This window comes from Physeter macrocephalus, chromosome 20, assembly GCF_002837175.3.
Source record: "Physeter macrocephalus isolate SW-GA chromosome 20, ASM283717v5, whole genome shotgun sequence".
NCBI lineage: Eukaryota > Metazoa > Chordata > Mammalia > Artiodactyla > Physeteridae > Physeter > Physeter macrocephalus.
In genome coordinates, this window is record NC_041233.1 from 111,355,937 (window position 1) to 111,383,153 (window position 27,217).

Below are 27,217 nucleotides of genomic sequence, written 5' to 3' on the forward strand. Positions count from 1 at the left end.
TTTAAATCATCTTATTGCCAAACATTGAAGGTTTTTATCGTGAAATATTTTGAGGCCATACATTTCACAGTGTGCGATTATCAAAAATCATTTATGAATGATATGACAGATTGTTACTCTCTATAATTTTATGAAAAACATGATGTTGTCAAGCATGTTTTCTGGAGTCTTTATTAAAGGAAAGAAACCATTGCCAGGAAGTGATTCTCCTCCACTTCTGAAGAAAATGTTCAAGAGAGGCCTGTAATCTATCCAGCCTCCAGCAAAACTGAGACCTAGAAAAGCTAAGTATTCTTAGTTAGTTTATCGCTGAAGATGGCAACCTCTTTCCCATCTCAGCTGTACAGTCATTGCAAGTCAGATCCAGAGTCAGGCTCTGTGCCTCTGAAAGTGGATGGACGGTCCATAGGGTGTTTTTTCAAATTCATGTAATGGATATGCAAACTGAAGGTGAACTAGAAACAGGAAAAAAAAACTGCATTGTTCAGAAACTTTGTTCAATCCCAAGCATTTTGAATAAGGTCCAAATTCAAAAATAATTATAAAGGGGTGAAAGGGCCTAAAGTTAATAGAATACAAGCAAAATAAAATAGGTATTTCAAGGGATAGAAACATGGATGGTATTCTGGATTTAGTTTGGTTTTGTTACACTTCCTTGACAATTAGTTCTTACAGTAAGATTTGAAATTGAACCATGCATTTTAAGTGTATTTCATTAAGACAGTTACTAAAATCTATTACAAAATATTTTACTTAATTTTAACTAGGTTAAGCGAAATATTATAATACATTTGAAATCATTTGCAAATTGTGTTGTGCTATACTAAGGTAATCTGATCAATATTTGTTTCGTCATCACGCCAGATAATCGAAGCGTTATTGTATCTTTGTCTTAGAAGTATCATATTTGTCAAAAGAAAAAACTTTAATATTTTTATTAAATAATTTCCTTCTAAATACACGGATACCCTCAAATTCTTAAATATTAAGAAAAAGTGCAACTCAGATGTTTTGGTGCTGAAACCAGTGGTACAGTGTGTGGAGCCGGGCGGAGGTGGCAGAGACGCACCTTGATAGACGAAGTGGAAACCCCGCGCAGGCGCCCCACTCTTCGCGCTGAATCGGAGCAGAATCTGATTGGATGTGGCCAAAGGCAACGTTTCACCTGGAGGGAAAAACAGACAGAGATAACACGCGGGATCCATTCAGTCAGTGCATGGCCTGTGGTGGACAGTTTGGGAAAGTAATCATTAACTTGGAATTGCACTTTTACTTTTTGAACTTTCATAAAACTTTGCTTTGGCGTGGAGAACCCAAACACATTGTTTCTACAAAGATTTAAAAACTCTGTTCTTGCCTTGACATTCCATTAAAATGTTGTTTTCATTGTGATCTCCCTTATGCTTCTTTTGAAGAAAGCACTGATATAGGCCAATTAGCTGATAACGTGGGAAACAGAAGTGGGTGAATCATTGACTCAGAATCAACTTTGACAGTTACTTGCTAGGATTTTACTCAGAATTAAGAAAATGTCTCAGAATCCAAAGCTGATTTAAAAAAAAATAAAGAACTCAGAAAAAAAAAAAACCTGTGAAATGTATTTTTCAGCTCTTAATGTGCAGGAATGGTCTCAAGTATTCTGAGAGGCGTGTGAATCGCTTAAGCTTTTCAGAGGTGAATTTGTCAGGATTATCAGTATTTTAAATGTGTATCTTCTGATGCATTTCTGGACATTACATCATTGGACATTGGTCTTAACAGGACATAGGTCTTAAGACCTGTGATTAGTAATACTGAGAAACTGGAAATAACCGAATCTTAGCCTTGGTTGATCACAGGCTGTGACGCAGGAGTATGGCTTGATGTTGTGTTGGTAAATGATGACAATGTAGCAGTGGTACGAACGAGGGCCATGACATCCATGAGGGGTTGGGGTAAATAAACTCCCTCATTAACCCATCTGAATACTATTCAGCAAATGGTGTTTGGTGTATATTCATATTTGTTGATAGGGAAAGATCTCTACATGTGATTTTAAATGAATGTATGGGATAAAAATTAAATTGTGAAAAATATCCCATGTTTTACGAAGTCCCACATATGTTTACATGCATATATAGGGGCACACGTGAATGCGCGTATGTGTATACACATCTGCACCTTTATAGACGTGTGACTGTGGTGCATCTCCACATGTATGCGTTTAAAAGTTTGGAATGAGTCAGACCAAAATGTCAATGGTGTTCATCTTCAGGAAGATTATGACACTTAGAATAGAAAGTAAAATAACAAGATAGTTTATTACCCCTTTTTTCTGATATTTTTATTTTTCACTGAGATGGATATTATATTTTCCACAATCTTAGTAAGCAAAATGATAAAGACAGGTGATTTTATATGTGGGATAAAAATACATTTGAAATTTTACATTGAAAATAAGATTTTACTAAACAAGCAAGCAAATTCAAAGATGATTAAATTTCTCCTTCACAAATGAAAATAAAAATAGACGAGCTTAAAATTAATTACCCTGGCTGTGTAACTAGAATTAAAGACAAAATTCATTGAAAGTTTACCTGAATGAGACCCAGACAGTGAGCTGAGAAGTCTGGCCTGAGGGTGCGTTCCGTCAAAGAGTTCTGTCAGGTCATTCAGTGCTGTCTGGAAATAGGCAAATTGCCCAAATACCACTGAAAATAGAGGGGGTGGGTCGGCACAAAATGCTTTTTTTAAATGAAAGAAATGAAAATGCTGATCGTACTATTTTTTTTTTTTTTTTTTTTTTTTTTTTTTTTTTTGTGGTATGCGGGCCTCCCTCTGTTGTGGTCTCTCCCGTCGCGGAGCACAGGCTCCGGAAGCGCAGGCTCAGCGGCCATGGCTCACGGGCCCAGCCGCTCCGCGGCATGTGGGATCCTCCCAGACCGGGGCGCGAACCCGCTTCCCCTGCATCGGCAGGCGGACGCGCAACCACTGCGCCACCAGGGAAGCCCCGTACTGTTTATTGATACCTCCAAACTATCATGATCCTAAGAATCCTGGAAAAAAAAATTAGCTTATTTTCTCTGCTTTCTAAAAGTTTTCTGTTGCTTAAACAATTTTATTTTGCTTCTTGATCTTTTGGTACTTAATAAAAGGAATAAAATTACTGTTCCATGTACAGTTTGAACATTAAATGAAGACTGTTTTTTTCTTATAATACTATGTTAGGATAGTAGAAGAATAGCCATAAGGTGTTCCTATTTCTTTAAGAGTAATTAATGACATTTTATTCAGTGAACAGTAGGTATGGAATCAAGATACCTGTTGGTTTTTAAAGCATGCAATTAGTTGGGGAATTTAAAATTCTTCACCTATGATTATGACAGTGCCAAATTCATATGAACTCACTGCAATTTATACACAATTCAGCAACATATTATAGCAATTTCTGACTTGTTTTACTCTACAGTTTATATATCTTACAGGTTACATAAATTTCAAGAACACACTTCCTCCAAGTAAAACGTCGCAAATATTTTACTACTTCAAATTTAATCATTTTTGTATTCAAATGGATAATATACAGGGCCTTTACAGTATTTAGAAAAACTTGTGATTTAGTCTCTATTTACAAGCAACGATCAACAATTATCTATGTGTAAGGTTTAAACTAAAATCATTCTAAATCATTCTGAACAAGAAATGGAGGTGTGTGTATCAGTTATACATGAAAGAATTAATGTATGTGTTGGCAAAATGGAGGAAAATCTAACTATAGCAGCTGGTGTGTATTTATATTATACTGTATTACATTATATATCATATATTACATGTGGCATATATTCTGTTATATATATATTACATACAGTGCAATATACATGCATGTGTAATATATTACACATATATGTAAGAGAATATATGCATATATATATATATATATAGTACTTTAAGATTTTATAATTTCCTAGAGAAGCACAATTAAAGGAAGCATGTGAGAGAGGTCAATTTCCCAGTGGCTGAAGTGCTCTGAACACAGGTGCTAGAAAGAGGGACAGAACTTTCTTCTGGATCCCATGAGGATCCCATGAAGGATCCTGCGTGCACAGCCCTCCCTTCACTGTCCCCCCACCTCAACATTCAGCCTTCATCTTGCTTGAGTCTCGTTTGTAGGAGAAAAAGTGAATCTCACTCACATAATTCCTCCCTTTTTTTTCAAGAAATGTTTAGAAAGCATAAGCTTTACAGTGGACACTAAGAATGAAGGGCTGATCAAAATAGAAACTTTGTCCCAGGAACATCACATGCTAAGGTCTGCGGTAGTTCCCACAACAAATACAGAGCCAGAGTGTAGGTGTCGGGAAGGAAGAGGGGCCTGAACTCAGGGTGGGGGAAGAGTCTTCCTTGAAGAGCTGCTTGGCCTGAGTTCTGACCTATGACTGTTCTCAACCCAATTGTCCAAACCAGCAGATGTCTGCCAAGGGCCATAGCTGGTCAAGGAAGGCTATTCCTGCAGCTGGAAGACAGGGGATGAGAAAGTGCAGGTGAAGGGCGTGGGCGGGTGTAGGGAGAGAGGGGTGGTCTCCAGCTGTGGAGACAATGATGTTTCATGGGGGAGAAAGCATTCCAGCTACAGCCTTAACGAATGGGAAAGGAAACCCTTTTTGTGTAAGAATGGGACACAAGGGGTTATTTCAGCAAGCAAACGTAAGGAGCAGTATTTGGCAAGTGGACGGTCTGTTTTGCTAACACTCAGTGGATAAAGGGGGTGGGGGAGGGACGGGGGAGCAAGGCCACGCAGCCTGAGACTTCAGAGCCCCGAAGGCCAGGAAACGCGTGGATTTTGCTCTGGGGGCAAGAGGAGTGAGTGAAAAGGTTTATCAAGGTGTTTTCATGATCAGATTTTTGTTTTAGAAAGGATACTCTGGTGATGCTTTTGGATGAAAATAGGGAGGAAATTAGGATATCTGATGACCTGTCTTCCATGACACTTCCCATTCGCAACTTGTGTAAGAAGCCCCTTCCCACAACAGGGACAGTCACCCCATCCCATAATATTTGCCGGGCATCTCAGGCACCCAAAGAGTATTTTACTCATCTTAGCACTTATCACAATCATTGAATTAATTGTTAACTGATTGATTCACTTCTCAGAAAAGAGTAAGGAAGAGGCGGAAAAAAATAATAGATAAGGTAGTATAGGTTTTTATTAAGGATTCTTTATAACTATTTTACTCCAGACTAAAGTTTTCTGCCCAGATAGAATATGATAAATTTATGCCATTAAACCTTTCATATTGGGAAATTATTATCAATATTTAGGATAGGAGTGTAACTTTTTTCTGCTGAAAAGTCATAATTGTGTTGTGACAACTCAATAAAATTTTATAATAAACTAAAATCATAAACTCTGGCTGCTACATTCTATTGTGATAATTATATTTTGTCAAGTATCCATGAATAAAAATAAAAGGAATATTCATGGGAAAATAATTGGAGGAATGTTGTTGGGAATTTAGGTGAAAAAATGTATTAACTGAGGCTAAATAAGGGACTGTAGAGGCATTGGTCCAGCAGAAAGAGTGAAAGTCTAGGACTTATTCTAAGTTTTACTGTCCATTTTCTTATACCAAAATAAATATTCTGAAGCCCAGTCTTTCAGTTTTTAAATGAGTTTGATATTTTCCATTTGCTCATAAAGTGGACCCACTCTCTGCCTTTTGGGAAGCTGGTCCCCCTGCCTCTGCCTTGGTTTCCGTGTTCACATCCATCACTTTCCAAGTCCCAGGCACATGCTCTTCTTATTATGGCAAGATGATACAAGGAAAGCCTTGCCTGAAAACTCAACCATCCTTGAGAACTGGCGGAAAGTAGAAGCTAAACGACTTGGCTTAAGAGACTAAGCAAGTTGCATCGCACAGTTCATGAACAGCCCGTGATCTAAAATACCAAATGCTAAATAAGTGCTTGGGGGGAGGTTTTCATTTAATTTTAAGAAGCCTGTGATTAATATAACAGAAGTTCATAGAAATCATTTGTCTCCCATATGCAAGTTTCTTAAGCAGAAATTAACTTTCTTGTCATATAATTGTACTTTTAAAATGTTTTCCCTCAAACAGAATCTAACCTTAGAATTTTTATCTGTTTTATTTCTATGAGTGGATGGCTGCTATTTTGAGTGTATAGAAAAAAACCTTGACTATGTTGGGTTCTAAATTTTACTGTTGGGAAAAAGGAACTATTGCATAAAATTATAAAAGCTACTATCTGGTTGACTCCAGAAAAGAATCCAACACAAAAATATTTTCCTGGTCAAGAGTGAGAGGGAAGATGTGGGGATCCGGTGTTGAGTAAACCACCAGGAAACCACCAGAGAAGGATCTTCTAGAAATGAAGCCGTCCCAGAAAACTGGCTCAGGTTGGAAGCAAAGTTTAGGAGGGAAACCAGGATGGCAGGTTTGGAGGGGTCAGATAGGACTCTGCCTGCTTTTACATCTCCTGTCACTCAAAGGTGTGTTCACTGATCTAGTGATTTCCAGCATAATCAATAACCAAATATATGTGCCAATACCCCACAGGCTGATCAGTGTTCCCCTGGCTCACACGTGAGGCTGCAATCCTCCTCTACACACTAAACAACCAAAGGAGAAATGCTTTTTTCTAACAAAAATAAGAACAAAGGCAAATTTATGCTCTCTGATTATTCTGGATCAGAATCCGAGAAGGAAATTGAAGAATTTTATATCACACTGATAAAAGAATTGTAGTGGATCTTGTATAAGACAAGTTTGGAAAACCTGTTACTTTAAGTCATCTTCTTTTATATTATTTTATTATACCAAAAGCTGGGATATTTGTTTATAAAATGATGGAAATATTAACACCGAAACAGATATGACAGTGAATTAAAAATAAGAAGAAAATCTTACCAAATTCCTTTGGTACCGTTATGGAATAGAGGCAGATCTGACCAGCTGTATAATTGTGAGGGTAGTTGGGTGACAAGACCACCCCTTCGGATCCAGTGTACTGGCCTCCACAGGGGGCTGAAACAGACCAACAGAGAATTACGTGCTGTGCAAAACCACATGGCAAGTGACAATGACCTAAAAATGAAAGCACTGAACAAATGAGCATGATTATTCAAAAACTTAACAAAATATCACAGTTAAAAACCTATTTTACATTGCTATCAAAAGTAAAATAAAAAGAAAAACAAAGACTGACCAGGTGAGAATAAAAGTAGTTCAACTTAAGAGGAAGACCTAATATTATTTTTAAGGACGTTCTCAGACATGCTAAAATATAATGAAAACAATTGTCATGATAATAAAAACAGGTCCGATAAAGAAAAATTCTTAAGTTATCAATACGTCAGAAGCCTACCAGAACTTTCTGGTTGATATCAACCATCATATTGACTTAAGAGATACAAAGATTATTTCAGTTTTCTATTGTCTTTATATTACTATGGGACTAAAAAAAAGTAAATTTTACTTTTAGTTCTTGTTGTGTTTTCATCGTAGATTCACCTCAAGAGTGACATATATAGTTACTAGTGGGTGTGGGGTCTCTTCCTATAAGTTCCATTGAAAGCTGAAGGAACCCAAAACTACAAAGTCAGGGCAGGTACATTGATGAGGTGTTATATGCACAGTTCAGAGAGAGAGCGAGTGTGTGTGTGTGTGTTTATTTTCCCTCTGATCATCTTTTTACTCTCAGCATTGCTCTTGCTGAGAAAATAGAAAAATACTGTAGCCTGGATATTCAAAATACTATTGTTAAACATCTTAAAATAGACTTTCAACTAAATCCCAGTTTTGGGATTAAATTGCGAATACTTCAGTTCCTCATATTTTTACTTAAAAAGAGGTCCACGTCTGCTCATCTACTTAGGACACTATTTATCCACTGATGACTGCATGCCTTCTTATCCTAGATACACCTTCTCTGATCTGAATTCAGAATTATTTTTCAGTATTTGAGAAAGTTTATATTTCTATAGCTTACTTCTTCTTAATGTGACAGTTTTCAAGCATTTAAAAGGATAGGTTGGGGGTCCGCCTGCCGATGTGGGGGACGCAGGTTCGTGTCCCAGTCCGGGAGGGTCCCGCATGCCGCGGAGCGGCTGGGCCCGTGAGCCATGGCCGCTGAGCCTGCGCGTCCGGAGCCTGTGCTCCGCAACGGGAGAGGCCACAGCAGTGAGAGGCCCACGTACCACAAAAGAAAAAAGAAAAAAAGAAAGAAAAAAAGGATAGAAATCGGGGATAACGTGTCAAATCTTTTGAAAGTTAATTAGCACATTGTTAAGTCCTAATTGATGGATGGGACTTCCTCCAGGATTAATAAGGCTGCTCAGAACGCTGATGCTAGTGTCAAAGCACCTCATTGATGAGTTGGCAGGAGACTTCCCAGGTCCAGCTTTACGCCGCTGGAAAACTGAAGTCATACTCTAAAAGTCAAAGGAAGACAGCTTAAATACCTGACAGTTATAATCTATTTATGATCAACTAGTAGAGATTTCCCTTAACTAAGCTCAGAGCAGCCTTCATGCTGATGTCTTAACTCAGACTAATTTTATCACCTTAAAACACTTACCATGGCTTTTTTTTTTACAATCTTAAATAGAAAAAAATTTTTTTCACTTTTAGATAGAGGAAATTTCTGTAAGTTAAATTTCAAAGCTCGAGGTTTTCAGTGAAATGCTGGGAGCCTCATTCCACCAGTTTAGATATATAACTTAATTTTAAGAAAATTAGCCATATAAATTCAACCAGGTTATTTCAGAACTATAATTTTTCTTAAACACTCAAAAGTTCAAATTTTTAAAAATAAGTACAAATGAAGAATGGAAATTATTTTCTTTTAGACATATAAAATTTAAGCACATCATTTTGCAAATATCCCTTTTCTATTAAAAAGTTTATCTATTTCAAAGTTTAAACAACAAGCATAAATGAAAAGTAGAAATAAATCTTCACTGAGCTAATATTTTGATGCCCAAATGATCAAACAGAAATCTTATCAAACAAATCTTATATCTTCTGATATATTTGTTCAAGTATGACTACAAAAATTTATTTTGTTAATGGGTAGGATGAAAGATCATTACTTTATGATAATAGAAAACACTAAAAAATAAAAAGGATGAAATGAAAGAAAACAAACATGGCATTTTAGGTCCTCTGCTACCTTGATAAATTGCGCTATGCTTATACATTTTTCCCCAGATTTAAAGATAAGCACGCAAACTGCATAACATACTTCAAACACAACCAAACATTTGTGAAATTGAGAAAAATATGTAGAGAATTTTCATTTAATTCTTAACAATTACTCTGTCCATGTTACTGTGTTAAACTGAGAAACAGGCATGGTCTTTCTCATGTTAGAAATTCTTTTATATTAATGTGATAAGAGAAGGAAAATAAATATGCTGTTACTCTTTGGTAATTAATGTATTAAACAGATCATTTCCTAAATGAAAAAAGATTTGCAACAGTATTCATTGCAGATGGTAACAAGAAACTGACTCATCCATTTGGTTAATTGGAGTATACGTCTCATATATAAAGGCAACAAAATACAATCAAATTTGAATGTAAACCAAAAACAACGTAAGTAAATAAAAGCCATTCTGACCCATGAAAGAGACTCCAGGCTGTTTCCATTTCTGTTCTAATTCAATAGGAAACCTCAATGAACAAAAAAATGTAGGCAATAGAAAGAAAAATTATATCATGAATTTAAAACAAACTAGCCCAAAATACTTCCCTTAATATATGAACTATCAAAATGTTTAAAATATAGCAACACCCGCTTAGTTTAACTGGTGATCTGAGTGATCCACAGGCATTAATTCAGCAAAAAATGTGCTGTTCTCCTTGAGATATCCAAAATAAGCTATGGGAGAGGACATTTCTGTTTAATGATTTGGAATTTTTAGTTTTATTTAAATTGAAATAAATAACTTAAGGAAAAATCAGTGTTGTATGTTTTATGCACATAAATGTGATGACTGGTTAACAGAAACTACGCTTGAGTTCACGGGTCTTCAGATATGGAAAAAAAATCTCTAATTTAAAATTAGATTATTTATCTATTGCCTAAATGTGACCTCATTTTTCTCGTTTAGCCCATGGCTAAAGAATTTTTATCATCATCCCCCATAAGTTCAAAGTATGTTTGAACTTAATACAGCGCGCACTTTTAAGGATGCCATTTTGAGGTGACTCTAGTGAACGTACGAGGACGCTCTTCTAACCCCCAGAGAGGAGCGCTGTGAATCCGCTGACTCAAAGCTTACTGTAACGTTTACACAGACATAAAGTTATCATCTGGACGCCCCACACAGCCACATGGGCCCTTCACCATTCTCCCCTCGCACGAACCTCCTGGAATCCGAGAAGCAGCGATAATTATTTCCCTGTGTTTATTGCTAGAGGATAAAATATGTAAGACTAGGAAGACTTCAATTTTCACTGGAAATTGTTTTGGCTATTCCCTGATTTATTCATTTCCTCTGAAAATGTGTGTGAAGTTCCCTGTCTGCGCCAACCTTGAGTACTGCAGGGCTGGAGGACTGGGTTCCTGAACGGAAAAGCTCTCAGGGTCATAAGACAAACCCAGAAACACAGACATGCCAGAGCAACCCAGGGCGTCAGGTCTGTTCGCCTGTGCTGTTTGCTCGGATTTTTCACGTACTAATTTTCTGAAGCACCACTTTGGTCGGAAGTTACAAGAAGCATCAGAGCCATCCTAAGGAAAAGACGTTTATTTCATCAGTTCAGTGTATCTAACTAAACCAGTCCTTGAGTTCATCCTAAAGTAACCTTGGAATCAATTTTTCTGTCACAAATCACAGGATTTTACTGTCTCCTTTTTAAGGTGTATCACACAGTCTGGAGTTTTGTCTGTGGAGGGTCCCACGAAGCTACCCACCAGACACAGAACCTGGAAGACGGCCCAGAAGTCTGTGTTCAGACCCCTCCTCTCAGCATACCCTCCCAAGGGCAACTGCAACCTGACTTCTGTCACTGTAGGATGGCACTGCCTGTTCTTGAAGGTTGACCTTACCCTCTAATAGGTGCTTTTATTAATTTAATGTACATGAGGAATTACAAACTGTTGGTATTTGGGGGGAAATGACACATCCTTATATATGTAATATATGTATATGTATGTGTATATATGTAGAGAGAGAGAGGCAGAGACAGAGGGAGATACACACACACACACACACACACACACACACACACGCAGAGAGAGAGAGGCAGAGAAAGAGAGAAAGAGAGCATGAGGGAGACAGACAGAGACAGAAGCAGAGAGACAGAGGCCACCTAGAGACTGGTAATTCGCATCTCTCATACACAAAAACAGCAGTTAGAAATGCCAAACGATCTAAGTGAGAAAAAAATATCTCCCCTTCCAGAAAGCTGTGAGAATGGCTAATCCACTGGGTAAATTAAACGACCAAGGAAGGTCAAGTTCTTATCCCACATTGCACTGCGGGGTTTCCCCACCAGTGATGAGGGGATACAGGACTGAAGTGCAAACTGTCTCCAAAATGAGAGTCCAAATTCCAGAGGGAAGTTATCCCTGAAGGAAACACCGGTTCCATACATACCATTGCAGGAGGGCAAGACCCGGTTCCAGGCGGGTTTTCCATCCGCTCCGATCACACACGTGATGGAAGATGGGTCAGCGATCTTGTAGCCAGAGTCACACTGGTACGTGACAGTTGAGCCAAGTTTGAAGTCCGTCCCAATCCTTGTCCCATTCATTATGTTTCCAGGGTCAAAACAGGCTTCCCGTGGTTTCTCTGCGGAAGACATGAATGTAAACTCCATGAGGGCAGGAATTTTATTTTTTTGTTGTCGGTTGTTTATAGTTTTAGTACCTAGAACAGTGTCCAGCATATAAAATATGCTCAAAAAATTGATTGACTAATTGACCAAGTTGTCAATTAATGTTCAAGTTAATAATTATCATAGAAAAATAGAAAAAGCTCCTTTCAATAAAATTATTTCTTATTTTTCAAATGACAATTCACTACAGAATTGCTATTGAGGTTGATTTCCTGACTTTTGTACTTAATCCATGAAATCACAGCACATTTTAGGAAGAGATGGGAGAATTCGGTTTCTCAAAAGGAAATTGATTTAATTCATGTAAATTAAGAGTGATTTCTCATGCTGGTGAGATAATCATGGAAAGAAGTTCTGATCTTTTACCACTCTCACTAAGTCAATGAAGCCACACTTAGCTGGAAAGCACATTTCCTAATCCATAAGGGTCAAGCCCTGTGTCTGGGATGTAATAATTGCTCAACACAGTTCTATTCTAATTCTAATAAGTGCTCAAAGGAATTGAGGGCATGTATGTCTCAGGCGCTGGCCTGGGTACACTGCATGTTTTTCATTCAAACCTTCACTCCACCTCTGCAACGTGAGGATGATCTGTGGCCCCATTCTACATTTTGAGAATCTGAAGCTCAAGAGCGGTTAAACAACTTTCACAAAAACGCACTGCAGAGATCTGTCCAGCTGTGGGGGCCACTAAAGGAGGCATTTGCTAAAAGCCTCTCTTTTCCCAGATATAAATGCAAAGCTCTCTTCTTTCTTTCTCACAGTCCTGCAGCTGTGTGGGTAGCGCCACTTATGTCCTGGTAGCATTAACAGCGTAAATGTCATATTTCAGCAGACCTTCCGAATGTCTCTAAATCGTGTACCTAGATCTCCTTCTGGTGTGTGCAATTCCATCATTTGAATTGCCTTCTGTTTGTGCTTGTCAACGTCCTTCACTCCATCAGCAAAGCCCTTGTAACGTCAGAAGGCTCTGAATTGAATTTTACAGATCTTCAAGGGATCAATATAGGATGTTATACTGAAATGTTTTTCTTCATGTTTTTGGCCTAAAGTTAAGAAAATGCTATTTGTCATGAATGTGTTATTCATGAATGGGGTTATTAATATCAATATAGGCTCAAGGATAACGTGAATAGATAAAATAAACATGTTTCAGTTCTTTCTATTTGGCTTGACAATCTTTGCCCCAGGGTTAAGCAAACACATAAAAAAATCTCTGGAAAGTATACATGGAAGCCTGCATTTTACCTTTTTGGGGGTTGTGATCAACGTGGATTATGTTCCTTTTTAAGCATTTTCCCTTCCTGAATGTCTACCTATGGCCAATGAGTAAATCCACACAGTAGTGTCAGGAAGAAGACGCTCCTGGGAGATTGTGGCAGGTGAGCCGGTAAAGAGTAAAGATGCAATGAGCTCCGAAAACTACATCCTACATCCTCTTAGGAATGGATAACAAACAGTGGAAGAGGGAAAAGCACAAACTTTGTGACGTCCTACAGGACGGAGAAGGGGCCAGTTTAACTGTATTTATTCAATATCTCTCATTATATTTTTAATGACCTATGTGTCAACATCAGCCAGAGATCTCTTTGGCAACTGTTGGCCTAATTATTATAACCAGCTGTTAGAATATTTTATTTACATACTTTGGTTAAAGTGCAACATAAATATATAAACATTATACTATCACGTGTATCAGACATGCTATATTATCATATATATCATACATCATATATTATCATATGTATCACATACCATCTGTAATATATCATATGTATTATATATTATCATACATCATATGTATCATATGTCATGTATAATATATTAATTATCATATGTATCATGAATATATTATATCATATATATAAATTGTAGAAACCCCTCCAGGTCCTCTATTTTTGCTCTGGTTAGAGACTCACAGCAATAGCTGTGTACTGTGTTGGGACCAACACTCTCTAATCACTTTATTGAAAACCAATTTGGATATTTCAAGGAGTAGGGGACATTCTGATAATTCTTGAACGCTGCCTTAGATCCCATAGAGAACACAGATTGTTTATTTTAAGCAAATAAGGGACAAATAAATAAAACTGTGGGCACGAGAACAGTCCTTCCATCGGATGTCGTTTACTCTGTCATCCAACAGAATGTACTGTCTAATAAATACAAGCACTGGTCTAGGGCATATATTTTTATCCTATAAAATGATGGAGAAAGGGCTTCCCTGGTGGCACAGAGGTTAAGAATCCACCTGCCAATGCAGGGGACACGGGTTCGAGCCCTGGTCCGGGAAGATCCCACGTGCTGCAGAGCAACTAAGCCCGTGTGCCACAACTACTGAGCCTGCGCTCTAGAGACCACGAACCACAACTACTGAAGCCCATGTGCTACAACTACTGAGCCTGCACTCTAGAGCCCACGAACCACAACTACTGAAGCCCGTGCGCCACAACTACTGAGCATGCGCTCTAGAGCCTGCGAGCCACAACTACTGAGCCCACGAGCCACAACTACTGAAGCCCGCGCGCCTAGAGCCCATGATCTGCAACGAGAAGCCACTGGAGTGAGAAGCCCGCGCACCGCAACGAAGAGTAGCCCCCGCTCGCCACAACGCATCGAAGCTTTTACTTGCATTTACTCAGTGGTCAGTTCAGGATGTTTGGTGATAACTCACGGCACGCTTTTTGCTTACAAGCTGTCACATTTCCTAACGAGATGACTTCATTACGCGGTGTGCCCTGCCCTGGCTCCTGTCGGTTCCGCTTATGGACGCCTCCCAGAACGCCTGTGCCGAAGCCGCCGGGCCCCTGGGGTCACTCAGCAGGACTGCCCCGTGGCGCCTTCTGGTCAAGCCCAAGAGCCGGGTCTGCCCCCTGCTTCCCTCACCGTTTTCTGATGATTTTTTTTTCCACAGGCTCCACTGGAGAACTTTTAAAGCATGAGAGCTCTAGCGCCCATTTAGAAGGCTCTGCTGGTCCCCAAAGAACCAGACCAAAGAGGCAGCCCTGTCCCCCTATCATGAGGGACACAGTTCTACTGCATTTACTTACTCTTCTGCAGATTCTCTTACCCTAGGATGCCCTGGGGAACACAAGGTGATGACAGATGTACAGTCTTTTTTTTTCCATTGAAGTATAATTGATTTACAATTTTATATTAGTCTCAGTTGTACAGCATAGTGATTCAGTATTTTTGAAGATTATACGCCATTATAAGTTATTACAAGATAATGGCTGTAATTCCCTGTGCTATAGAAAATATCCTTGTTGTTATCTATTTTATACATAGTAGTTTGTATCTGTTAATGCCATGCCCCTAATTTGTCCCTCCCCCCTTCCTTCTCCCCTTTGGTAACTATAAGTTTGTTTTCTATAAGTTTGTCTGTAAGTCTGTTTTTGTTTTGCATATACATTCATTTGCATTATTTTTAGATTCCACATAAAGTGATATTATACAATATCTATCTTTCACTGTCTGACTTATTTCACTAAGCATAATTTTTCTAGGTCTGTTCATGTTTCTGCAAATGGCAGAATTTAATTCTTTTTTATGGTTGAGTAGTAGTCCATTGCTGGCTCATATGGCAACTCTAGTTTTAGCTTTTTGAGAACCCTTCATACTGTTCTCCATAGTGGCTGCACCAATTTCCATTCCCACCAACAGCGTAGGAGGGTTCCCTTTTCTCTACACCCTCGCCAACATTCGTTATTTGTAGACTTTTTCATGATGGCCATTCTGACCAGAGTGACGTTATACCTCATTGTTGTTTTGATTTGCATTTCTCTAACAATTAACAATGCTGAAAATCTTCTCATGTGCCTGTTAGACATCTGTATGTCTTTCTTTTTGGAAAAATGCCTCTTTAGGTCTTCTGTCCATTTTTTATTGCATTGTTTGCTTTCTTGGTATTGAGTTGTATGAGCTGTTTATATATTTTAGATATTAACCCCATGTTGGTCTCATCATTTGCAAATATTCTCTCCCATTCCTTACAGTCTTATATTTAGATGAAATGTGTGATTTTTTCCTCATTACAGAATGGGCGTTGTCATGGTGACATGCACTTCAATGAGTTCTTATTAATACAGAAACTGTCTACTGATATGGCAAATACTTAAAAGTACTGCTGTTAATTATTCGTGAACATTAATGGATCCCATCCAAAAAGCACAGCAACTCCTTCAACTGCTGAATGGTTTAAATTTTTTTAAATTGTATATTGTACTAAAGATCAGTAAATTTGTAGATTTTGGTGTTTTTGAGGAAGTAGATTAATTTCCTACTTAAAAACCATATCAAGAAATACAAGTCCATTAAAGGGTTAACCCTTTAATAGATGAAACATACCCTATATTTTATTTTATAATTCTACTAACTAATAACTAACTCAAAAGTTTAAATAAATGTATACATTTTCATTATTTTTTATAAAGTACTCACTACTGTCAATTAATATTTTGATAAATCCTTTTCTCTGATTCTTTGTAATATACCCTGTGTTTTCCTTGTTCACATGAGAAACAGATTTGAAAAAAATATATATTTATTTTCATGAACCCAACAGCAAAATGCTTAGGTTGGGGTGATCTCTGTTTGTGAGTCTGTCTGTTTGTTTTCTCTGGATGCTAGTGACAGGGGGTGGTGGATCCCAAAGAAGTGGGAGTCACTCATGAGGTGACCAAAGAAGAAAGCTCTGACCAGGATCAGTGCTTGCTCCCCATCAAACCAACCATCATGCGTGGGCAGGACAGGGAAATGGCAATTGATATTTTACATCTTGAAAAATATTGAGATAAAAATAAGCTATTTATCGGGAATTCCTTGGCAGTCCAGTGGTTAGGACTCCATGCTTTCACTGTTGAGGGCTCGGATTCATTCCTTGGTTAGGGAACTAAGATCCTGCAAGCCAAAATACCCCCAAAAAACAAAAAAAAAAAAACCCCAAGAAACAAAAACCAAACTAAGCTATTTATGCACTTAAATTGAGTCATCCTGAAGAAACAAATTAAGATAGTAAAACACATATTAAAATAATTCTTAAATACTCAAATTATTTATTGCACAAATCATAATTTATCTTTAAATGGCTATGAATTTGGAAAAAGAAATCTCCCTCCCCCATTTTCTTTTCTTTCAGCTAAGGTAGAAATGCGTGTTGGAAATTTCTTCTCCACTGGTGAGATCGACCCTGTTCCCCAGACGGTTGAGAGAGATGTCAGAATTTTATGCATTAAACAGATAGGCAAGACTTTATAAATAAATGCTTATGATTAAAGCAATCTCAATACAAATTACTTTCCTCACAAGTTAAGCTGGTCACAGTACCTTTAAATTCAATGGCGAACCCCGACAAGCCCACAGAAGCGTCACTTCGAAATGCCAGAAAGAGACTATTTCCACTACTCTCAATTCTTTCTGGGGCTTGAGAGCCCTGGAAACTTCCAATGAGAGGGCTGTTGGAATCCTCTCCTTCATAGATATGTAGGAAATCATAGCTGGGCTCCATGTTGAAACTAAAAGGAAAGAATATTAATTAGATTATGCACCTAATATATGTGTCTCTTATCTTCCAGACTATAAAGTCTCTGAGAGCACACAGTGATTTTATTTGCCTTTGTAAAATAATTTTTTAAAATTAGGACAATCCAAAAGTTAAATATAATAATAATCAAAATGGCAATAAATAACAAACAAATACTATTAGTATTTTATACAATCACCAACATCTTCAATACAATATGATTTTGAAGATAATCTGAAAGAAAATGAATCCTTATAACAAAGATATAGTATCTCTTCCCTATAACCATGATATTTCTAATGAAATGCAGTTTGAAAGAATAGGGTTCAGAAGGGATGCATTCCCACTGGTATTTGATTTTTATGTGAATATTTTTAGTTTTAATAACATATATCCTTGATGTTACTGACAATTCTTAAAGTTAAAAAATATTTTTGTTTGATTTTACTTTTAAAATTGTAATTGCCTCTATTTGCTTAGATAATTTGGCCAATAATAGCAGTCCCTACAATGTTATAAAGTATGGAAGTCAACTGTTTCACATCATTTCACCTTGATTGGATATTCCAATTTTCTCTTCCTCTCTCCCTCCCGCTCTTTCCCACTCTCTCTATTTCTCTCTCTGTCTCTGTCTCTCCTTATGTAAATACCCTAATAATTTCCAAAGTCTAACAATTAAAGCCCAAAGCTCTCAAGTGGCATGCAGCTTTAAATGTCTCTGCCATTTATGATGAGAAGGATGATGATAGTCTGGGAACTTTAAAAATATACTTCCTCTCAAGTGACAGACATGTAAACTTCGTTTACATGTCCAAGATCTCAGTGGGACCAGAATAAACAAACACACTAGACAGAGGTATTTATATGTAATCCATTCTGACTTGCCCTCCTCTGTCCCTTCATCTCTAAATCAGGGCCTTTGGGGTCTTTAACGTGGACCGATCCATGTGGCTTCCACTCTCTTTCCTTTCCCTTGACAGCATATTTGTATACAGGGATGGAGAGAGTCAGGAGGTTTTATAATCACGAACATGTGCTGTTGTTTAAGTGGCTTTAGTTCATCTGGATATTCAAGGGATAAAACGTGAACCCAAGGTCTTTCCAGAAGCTGCCCACTGCATTCTGAAGGATGTAGCATGGGGGACCACCAAGGACCCGACGTTAGTATGACATCTGGACCTGCATCGCGCCGTCCCATTTCCTGCCAAGGTGCCCTCGCTCCCATGTGAGGTCCTGAACACATTTATTCAAGGAATTTGTCAGAGGTTTCAGAGTCTGTTTATCTAACAAGTTCCCTGAAGTTGGAAATGAAGAAAAAGTAAAAGACTGGAGTGACTAAAGAGTGAGTAAAGAGGCCAAGAGGAACTGCATCAACCAAACAGAATTTGGTTGGAATAACAATTTTATTTGGAATAGTTTGCAAGGATGTTATTAGACTCTGGTCATGCTGTACCCCTGATCATTGGCATAATTAATTATTACGATAGATTATTTTTTAACATGGAAGTACGATCAGGCACAAACAAACATATTCTAACTACCCTCTCCTTTTGGATGTGCCGTCACACACACATAGAAGTCTGAAGTGATATTTACAATTAATGACAGTTCCTTTGGTTAAATCCTGTCTTATTTCTACCTGTACCAGATGCAGAGATCTACAAGTCCCAATAATAGGCCAAAGTCTGGCCATGCTTTTAAACCAAATTTAATTTGAGTTCCAATGTGTGAGTCGCATCAGCCCCACAGTCTATAGAAGCCTGTGATAAAACACTCCTCCCCGAAGACCCCCCGAGTACCAGGGTGAGCCTTGAAGCCCGTATGTGCTCCAGGTCATGTCATTCTTTGCCTTCCTCGTTAGTAATGCCGGGCCCCCCTCCCCTCTCCACACCTGACTGCAGTCACACTCTTTAAACAGTGCATCCTGGGAAGCCTGTATCAACACCAGCTTCTTTGACTGGGTCCTTGAGCATCCTTGTTCCCATCTGGTACTTCTGACTTCCTCCTTCTTTCTACTAAGTAGATCTAGGAGCTGAGGTCCCAGGAAAACTCCCGCCTGAGCACACACAAGTTGTCCATTGCTTAGAACATGTCACAGGTATGCGATTTTCTGTGACACTGGTCAGCTAATGATTCCAAACTCTTAGAGTCGGAAGAAAACTTGAAGATTTTCTAGGTCAACCTTCTTCCAGGGAAGTGCACAAAATTAAGTGAGAAAACTTCTTGTGAAAAACTGCCTTATATATTATATATTATTACGAATTGCACTTTGGGAACCTTGATAATGAGTCACCGTGACCCAAGGGAAGGTAGGAAACTCCTATGAAAAGGCTCTGTGTTCTCTAAAAGGCTTTTAATTGTTAATTTACTTTTAATCTGGTAGCAGAGGTGTCTCCTGGTTTTAAGGAAGGCGCTACTAGAATCTAGCATTAACAAAACCCATAAAGATATTCAAAAATATAACCAGCAAATGTTCACAGCTTTTGTATAATAGCTGAGTGGCATAATAAGGTATTCAACATTTGGTAAATTTATAGCAGCTTGAGTAAATTCAGGAAATGATGGCTTATTAAACTACTTAAAATTCAGAATCACAGAGGTTTAAAATTATACTGACTCATATCTCATCAGGAGGAGAAAGTGAAGGAAGATAAGCAAAACCAGGCCTGAAATATTGATGCAAACATCTCAAGAAAAGAAACTTGTTCAATTGACAGATAAATAAATCTAATCAGACCACTTTGCCTTGGCGAAGAGTAGCCCCCGCTCGCCACAACTAGAGAAAGCCCGCGCACAGCAATGAAGACCCAACGCAGCCAAAAATAAAAAATAAAATAACTAAAATTATATTTTAAAAAATGATGGAGAAAAAACTACATGCCTGTTGCCTGGTCGGCCTTTTTGATCACTTTTTGTTATAAGTGTCTGTTGGTTTAGTGTACTGTTTGGTTAAATACCACTCCCACGATTTTCTGCTCTGTGTTGCAAACTGAGACCTCTGATGGCCAGTTTTTCTTCATTTCTCCAAATGCACTGCATCGAAGCTTTTTTTTTCCTCACCGTATGGGGCCTTGTACTTGCTGGATGCTGTATCATTGCTGTGTCCTTCCTTGTTTTCTGATGATTTTTTTTTCCACAGGCTCCACTGGAGAACTTTTAAAGCATGAGAGCTCTAGCGCCCATTTAGAAGGCTCTGCTGGTCCCCGAAGAACCAGACCAAAGAGGCAGCCCTGTCCCCCTATCATGAGGGACACAGTTCTACTGCATTTACTTACTCTTCTGCAGATTCTCTTACCCTAGGATGCCCTGGGGAACACAAGGTGATGACAGATGTACAGTCTTTTTTTTTCCATTGAAGTATAATTGATTTACAATTTTATATTAGTCTCAGTTGTACAGCATAGTGATTCAGTATTTTTGAAGATTATACGCCATTATAAGTTATTACAAGATAATGGCTGTAATTCCCTGTGCTATAGAAAATATCCTTGTTGTTATCTATTTTATACATAGTAGTTTGTATCTGTTAATGCCATGCCCCTAATTTGTCCCTCCCCCCTTCCTTCTCCCCTTTGGTAACTATAAGTTTGTTTTCTATAAGTTTGTCTGTAAGTCTGTTTTTGTTTTGCATATACATTCATTTGCATTATTTTTAGATTCCACATAAAGTGATATTATACAATATCTATCTTTCACTGTCTGACTTATTTCACTAAGCATAATTTTTCTAGGTCTGTTCATGTTTCTGCAAATGGCAGAATTTAATTCTTTTTTATGGTTGAGTAGTAGTCCATTGCTGGCTCATATGGCAACTCTAGTTTTAGCTTTTTGAGAACCCTTCATACTGTTCTCCATAGTGGCTGCACCAATTTCCATTCCCACCAACAACGTAGGAGGGTTCCCTTTTCTCTACACCCTCGCCAACATTTGTTATTTGTAGACTTTTTCATGATGGCCATTCTGACCAGAGTGACGTTATACCTCATTGTTGTTTTGATTTGCATTTCTCTAACAATTAACAATGCTGAAAATCTTCTCATGTGCCTGTTAGACATCTGTATGTCTTTCTTTTTGGAAAAATGCCTCTTTAGGTCTTCTGTCCATTTTTTATTGCATTGTTTGCTTTCTTGGTATTGAGTTGTATGAGCTGTTTATATATTTTAGATATTAACCCCATGTTGGTCTCATCATTTGCAAATATTCTCTCCCATTCCTTACAGTCTTATATTTAGATGAAATGTGTGATTTTTTCCTCATTACAGAATGGGCGTTGTCATGGTGACATGCACTTCAATGAGTTCTTATTAATACAGAAACTGTCTACTGATATGGCAAATACTTAAAAGTACTGCTGTTAATTATTCGTGAACATTAATGGATCCCATCCAAAAAGCACAGCAACTCCTTCAATTGCTGAATGGTTTAAATTTTTTTAAATTGTATATTGTACTAAAGATCAGTAAATTTGTAGATTTTGGTGTTTTTGAGGAAGTAGATTAATTTCCTACTTAAAAACCATATCAAGAAATACAAGTCCATTAAAGGGTTAACCCTTTAATAGATGAAACATACCCTATATTTTATTTTATAATTCTACTAACTAATAACTAACTCAAAAGTTTAAATAAATGTATACATTTTCATTATTTTTTATAAAGTACTCACTACTGTCAATTAATATTTTGATAAATCCTTTTCTCTGATTCTTTGTAATATACCCTGTGTTTTCCTTGTTCACATGAGAAACAGATTTGAAAAAAATATATATTTATTTTCATGAACCCAACAGCAAAATGCTTAGGTTGGGGTGATCTCTGTTTGTGAGTCTGTCTGTTTGTTTTCTCTGGATGCTAGTGACAGGGGGTGGTGGATCCCAAAGAAGTGGGAGTCACTCATGAGGTGACCAAAGAAGAAAGCTCTGACCAGGATCAGTGCTTGCTCCCCATCAAACCAACCATCATGCGTGGGCAGGACAGGGAAATGGCAATTGATATTTTACATCTTGAAAAATATTGAGATAAAAATAAGCTATTTATCGGGAATTCCTTGGCAGTCCAGTGGTTAGGACTCCATGCTTTCACTGTTGAGGGCTCGGATTCATTCCTTGGTTAGGGAACTAAGATCCTGCAAGCCAAAATACCCCCAAAAAACAAAAAAAAAAAAACCCCAAGAAACAAAAACCAAACTAAGCTATTTATGCACTTAAATTGAGTCATCCTGAAGAAACAAATTAAGATAGTAAAACACATATTAAAATAATTCTTAAATACTCAAATTATTTATTGCACAAATCATAATTTATCTTTAAATGGCTATGAATTTGGAAAAAGAAATCTCCCTCCCCCATTTTCTTTTCTTTCAGCTAAGGTAGAAATGCGTGTTGGAAATTTCTTCTCCACTGGTGAGATCGACCCTGTTCCCCAGACGGTTGAGAGAGATGTCAGAATTTTATGCATTAAACAGATAGGCAAGACTTTATAAATAAATGCTTATGATTAAAGCAATCTCAATACAAATTACTTTCCTCACAAGTTAAGCTGGTCACAGTACCTTTAAATTCAATGGCGAACCCCGACAAGCCCACAGAAGCGTCACTTCGAAATGCCAGAAAGAGACTATTTCCACTACTCTCAATTCTTTCTGGGGCTTGAGAGCCCTGGAAACTTCCAATGAGAGGGCTGTTGGAATCCTCTCCTTCATAGATATGTAGGAAATCATAGCTGGGCTCCATGTTGAAACTAAAAGGAAAGAATATTAATTAGATTATGCACCTAATATATGTGTCTCTTATCTTCCAGACTATAAAGTCTCTGAGAGCACACAGTGATTTTATTTGCCTTTGTAAAATAATTTTTTAAAATTAGGACAATCCAAAAGTTAAATATAATAATAATCAAAATGGCAATAAATAACAAACAAATACTATTAGTATTTTATACAATCACCAACATCTTCAATACAATATGATTTTGAAGATAATCTGAAAGAAAATGAATCCTTATAACAAAGATATAGTATCTCTTCCCTATAACCATGATATTTCTAATGAAATGCAGTTTGAAAGAATAGGGTTCAGAAGGGATGCATTCCCACTGGTATTTGATTTTTATGTGAATATTTTTAGTTTTAATAACATATATCCTTGATGTTACTGACAATTCTTAAAGTTAAAAAATATTTTTGTTTGATTTTACTTTTAAAATTGTAATTGCCTCTATTTGCTTAGATAATTTGGCCAATAATAGCAGTCCCTACAATGTTATAAAGTATGGAAGTCAACTGTTTCACATCATTTCACCTTGATTGGATATTCCAATTTTCTCTTCCTCTCTCCCTCCCGCTCTTTCCCACTCTCTCTATTTCTCTCTCTGTCTCTGTCTCTCCTTATGTAAATACCCTAATAATTTCCAAAGTCTAACAATTAAAGCCCAAAGCTCTCAAGTGGCATGCAGCTTTAAATGTCTCTGCCATTTATGATGAGAAGGATGATGATAGTCTGGGAACTTTAAAAATATACTTCCTCTCAAGTGACAGACATGTAAACTTCGTTTACATGTCCAAGATCTCAGTGGGACCAGAATAAACAAACACACTAGACAGAGGTATTTATATGTAATCCATTCTGACTTGCCCTCCTCTGTCCCTTCATCTCTAAATCAGGGCCTTTGGGGTCTTTAACGTGGACCGATCCATGTGGCTTCCACTCTCTTTCCTTTCCCTTGACAGCATATTTGTATACAGGGATGGAGAGAGTCAGGAGGTTTTATAATCACGAACATGTGCTGTTGTTTAAGTGGCTTTAGTTCATCTGGATATTCAAGGGATAAAACGTGAACCCAAGGTCTTTCCAGAAGCTGCCCACTGCATTCTGAAGGATGTAGCATGGGGGACCACCAAGGACCCGACGTTAGTATGACATCTGGACCTGCATCGCGCCGTCCCATTTCCTGCCAAGGTGCCCTCGCTCCCATGTGAGGTCCTGAACACATTTATTCAAGGAATTTGTCAGAGGTTTCAGAGTCTGTTTATCTAACAAGTTCCCTGAAGTTGGAAATGAAGAAAAAGTAAAAGACTGGAGTGACTAAAGAGTGAGTAAAGAGGCCAAGAGGAACTGCATCAACCAAACAGAATTTGGTTGGAATAACAATTTTATTTGGAATAGTTTGCAAGGATGTTATTAGACTCTGGTCATGCTGTACCCCTGATCATTGGCATAATTAATTATTACGATAGATTATTTTTTAACATGGAAGTACGATCAGGCACAAACAAACATATTCTAACTACCCTCTCCTTTTGGATGTGCCGTCACACACACATAGAAGTCTGAAGTGATATTTACAATTAATGACAGTTCCTTTGGTTAAATCCTGTCTTATTTCTACCTGTACCAGATGCAGAGATCTACAAGTCCCAATAATAGGCCAAAGTCTGGCCATGCTTTTAAACCAAATTTAATTTGAGTTCCAATGTGTGAGTCGCATCAGCCCCACAGTCTATAGAAGCCTGTGATAAAACACTCCTCCCCGAAGACCCCCCGAGTACCAGGGTGAGCCTTGAAGCCCGTATGTGCTCCAGGTCATGTCATTCTTTGCCTTCCTCGTTAGTAATGCCGGGCCCCCCTCCCCTCTCCACACCTGACTGCAGTCACACTCTTTAAACAGTGCATCCTGGGAAGCCTGTATCAACACCAGCTTCTTTGACTGGGTCCTTGAGCATCCTTGTTCCCATCTGGTACTTCTGACTTCCTCCTTCTTTCTACTAAGTAGATCTAGGAGCTGAGGTCCCAGGAAAACTCCCGCCTGAGCACACACAAGTTGTCCATTGCTTAGAACATGTCACAGGTATGCGATTTTCTGTGACACTGGTCAGCTAATGATTCCAAACTCTTAGAGTCGGAAGAAAACTTGAAGATTTTCTAGGTCAACCTTCTTCCAGGGAAGTGCACAAAATTAAGTGAGAAAACTTCTTGTGAAAAACTGCCTTATATATTATATATTATTACGAATTGCACTTTGGGAACCTTGATAATGAGTCACCGTGACCCAAGGGAAGGTAGGAAACTCCTATGAAAAGGCTCTGTGTTCTCTAAAAGGCTTTTAATTGTTAATTTACTTTTAATCTGGTAGCAGAGGTGTCTCCTGGTTTTAAGGAAGGCGCTACTAGAATCTAGCATTAACAAAACCCATAAAGATATTCAAAAATATAACCAGCAAATGTTCACAGCTTTTGTATAATAGCTGAGTGGCATAATAAGGTATTCAACATTTGGTAAATTTATAGCAGCTTGAGTAAATTCAGGAAATGATGGCTTATTAAACTACTTAAAATTCAGAATCACAGAGGTTTAAAATTATACTGACTCATATCTCATCAGGAGGAGAAAGTGAAGGAAGATAAGCAAAACCAGGCCTGAAATATTGATGCAAACATCTCAAGAAAAGAAACTTGTTCAATTGACAGATTAATAAATCTAATCAGACCACTTTGCCTTGGGGAGCTCAGAGACCAACAGGACAGTATATAGAACCACTTCTCTTTTAAAATACCACTTCATTTAGTTCAAAAATCAAAATGTGAATTTGGAAAAGATCATGGGATTTAGAAAAATTCAATTATTTATACCATATATTTATAATGTGAGACTTCTATGGAATTTATATTTATAATATAATCATATTATATTATGATTTGAACTATTACCATTTAGTGTAGCAGAAAGAAGTCAGCATTTTTTTAAAAGAACTAATGTTTATTAAATCAGACTTTACAGTAATGAAATTTGGGGAACTTTTGTTTTCAGAGTTCTATCAAGTCTTGACTACCTTAATGATAATAACAATACTACCTTTGGGAATGTCAGACAGGATGTACTATGGAAATGAATTAGAGCTCACGCATTAAGAGAAATATTAGACATCAATGAGAAATTATACTAAGTATATCTAAATCACTTTATTATCTCTTTTCTTTGAAAATTCTGTAAATTAAGCCCTCTCAGGTGGAACACACTGTGTGCAAGATAGTGTTTAAAAGCAATTCTTGCCACATCATGTGTATCCTAATGTAAGTAGAATGCTGAAAAGCAAAATAATCTATTTCCATTTTTGTCATGCAGCCTGATGTAGTACCTGTTAGACACAAGACCTCAGGCTTTGCTAGATGTAAAACTGAAGACCCCTGAAGGGATAAATGAAGTAATCTTTAGGTATGACATTTACAGTCTTATTAGGGACTTCCCTGGTGGTGCAGTGGTAAAGAATCTGCCTGCCAGTGCAGGGGACACAGGTTCGAGCCCTGGTCCGGGAAGATCCCTCATGTCGCGGAGCAACTAAGCCCGTGCACCACAACTACTGAGCCCATGCACCTAGAGCCCACGGGCTACAACTACTGAGCCCGCAGGCCTAGAGCCCATGCTCTGCAACAAGAGAAGCCACCGCAATGAGAAGCCCGCGCACCGCAACGAAGAGTAGCCACCGCTCGCCACAACTAGAGAAAGCCCACATGCAGCAACAAAGACCCAACGCAGCCAAAAATAAATAAATAAATAAGTCCAGAAGAGCTTCACAGGCAACTCTATCAAACAGCTAGAGAAGAGCTAACACCTATCCTTCTCAAACTCTTCCTCATTCTACGAAGCCACCATCACCCTGATACCAAAACCAGACAAAGATGTCACAAAGAAAGAAAACAACAGGCCAATATCACTGATAAACATAGATGCAAAAATCCTCAACAAAATACTAGCAAACAGAATCCAACAGCATATTAAAAGGATCATACACCATGATCAAGTGAGGTTTATCCCAGGAATGCAAGGATTCTTCAATATATGCAAATCAATCAATGTGAT

At 37.9% G+C, this 27,217-nt stretch overlaps 1 protein-coding gene across 1 annotated transcript in view; it reads right to left on the bottom strand.

The window, feature by feature from the left end:
• The window catches only part of CSMD1 (CUB and Sushi multiple domains 1), a 611,399-nt gene that overhangs the window by 204,830 nt on the left and 379,352 nt on the right, over positions 1-27,217 (bottom strand). The window contains exons 24-28 of the mRNA XM_028481319.1: positions 22,915-23,102; positions 11,603-11,797; positions 6,906-7,022; positions 2,577-2,690; positions 1,070-1,165 (exon numbers count right to left, since the gene is read on the bottom strand). Of these exons, the coding sequence (XP_028337120.1) occupies positions 1,070-1,165; positions 2,577-2,690; positions 6,906-7,022; positions 11,603-11,797; positions 22,915-23,102 (710 nt within the window). The remainder of the gene's footprint in view (positions 1-1,069; positions 1,166-2,576; positions 2,691-6,905; positions 7,023-11,602; positions 11,798-22,914; positions 23,103-27,217) is intronic.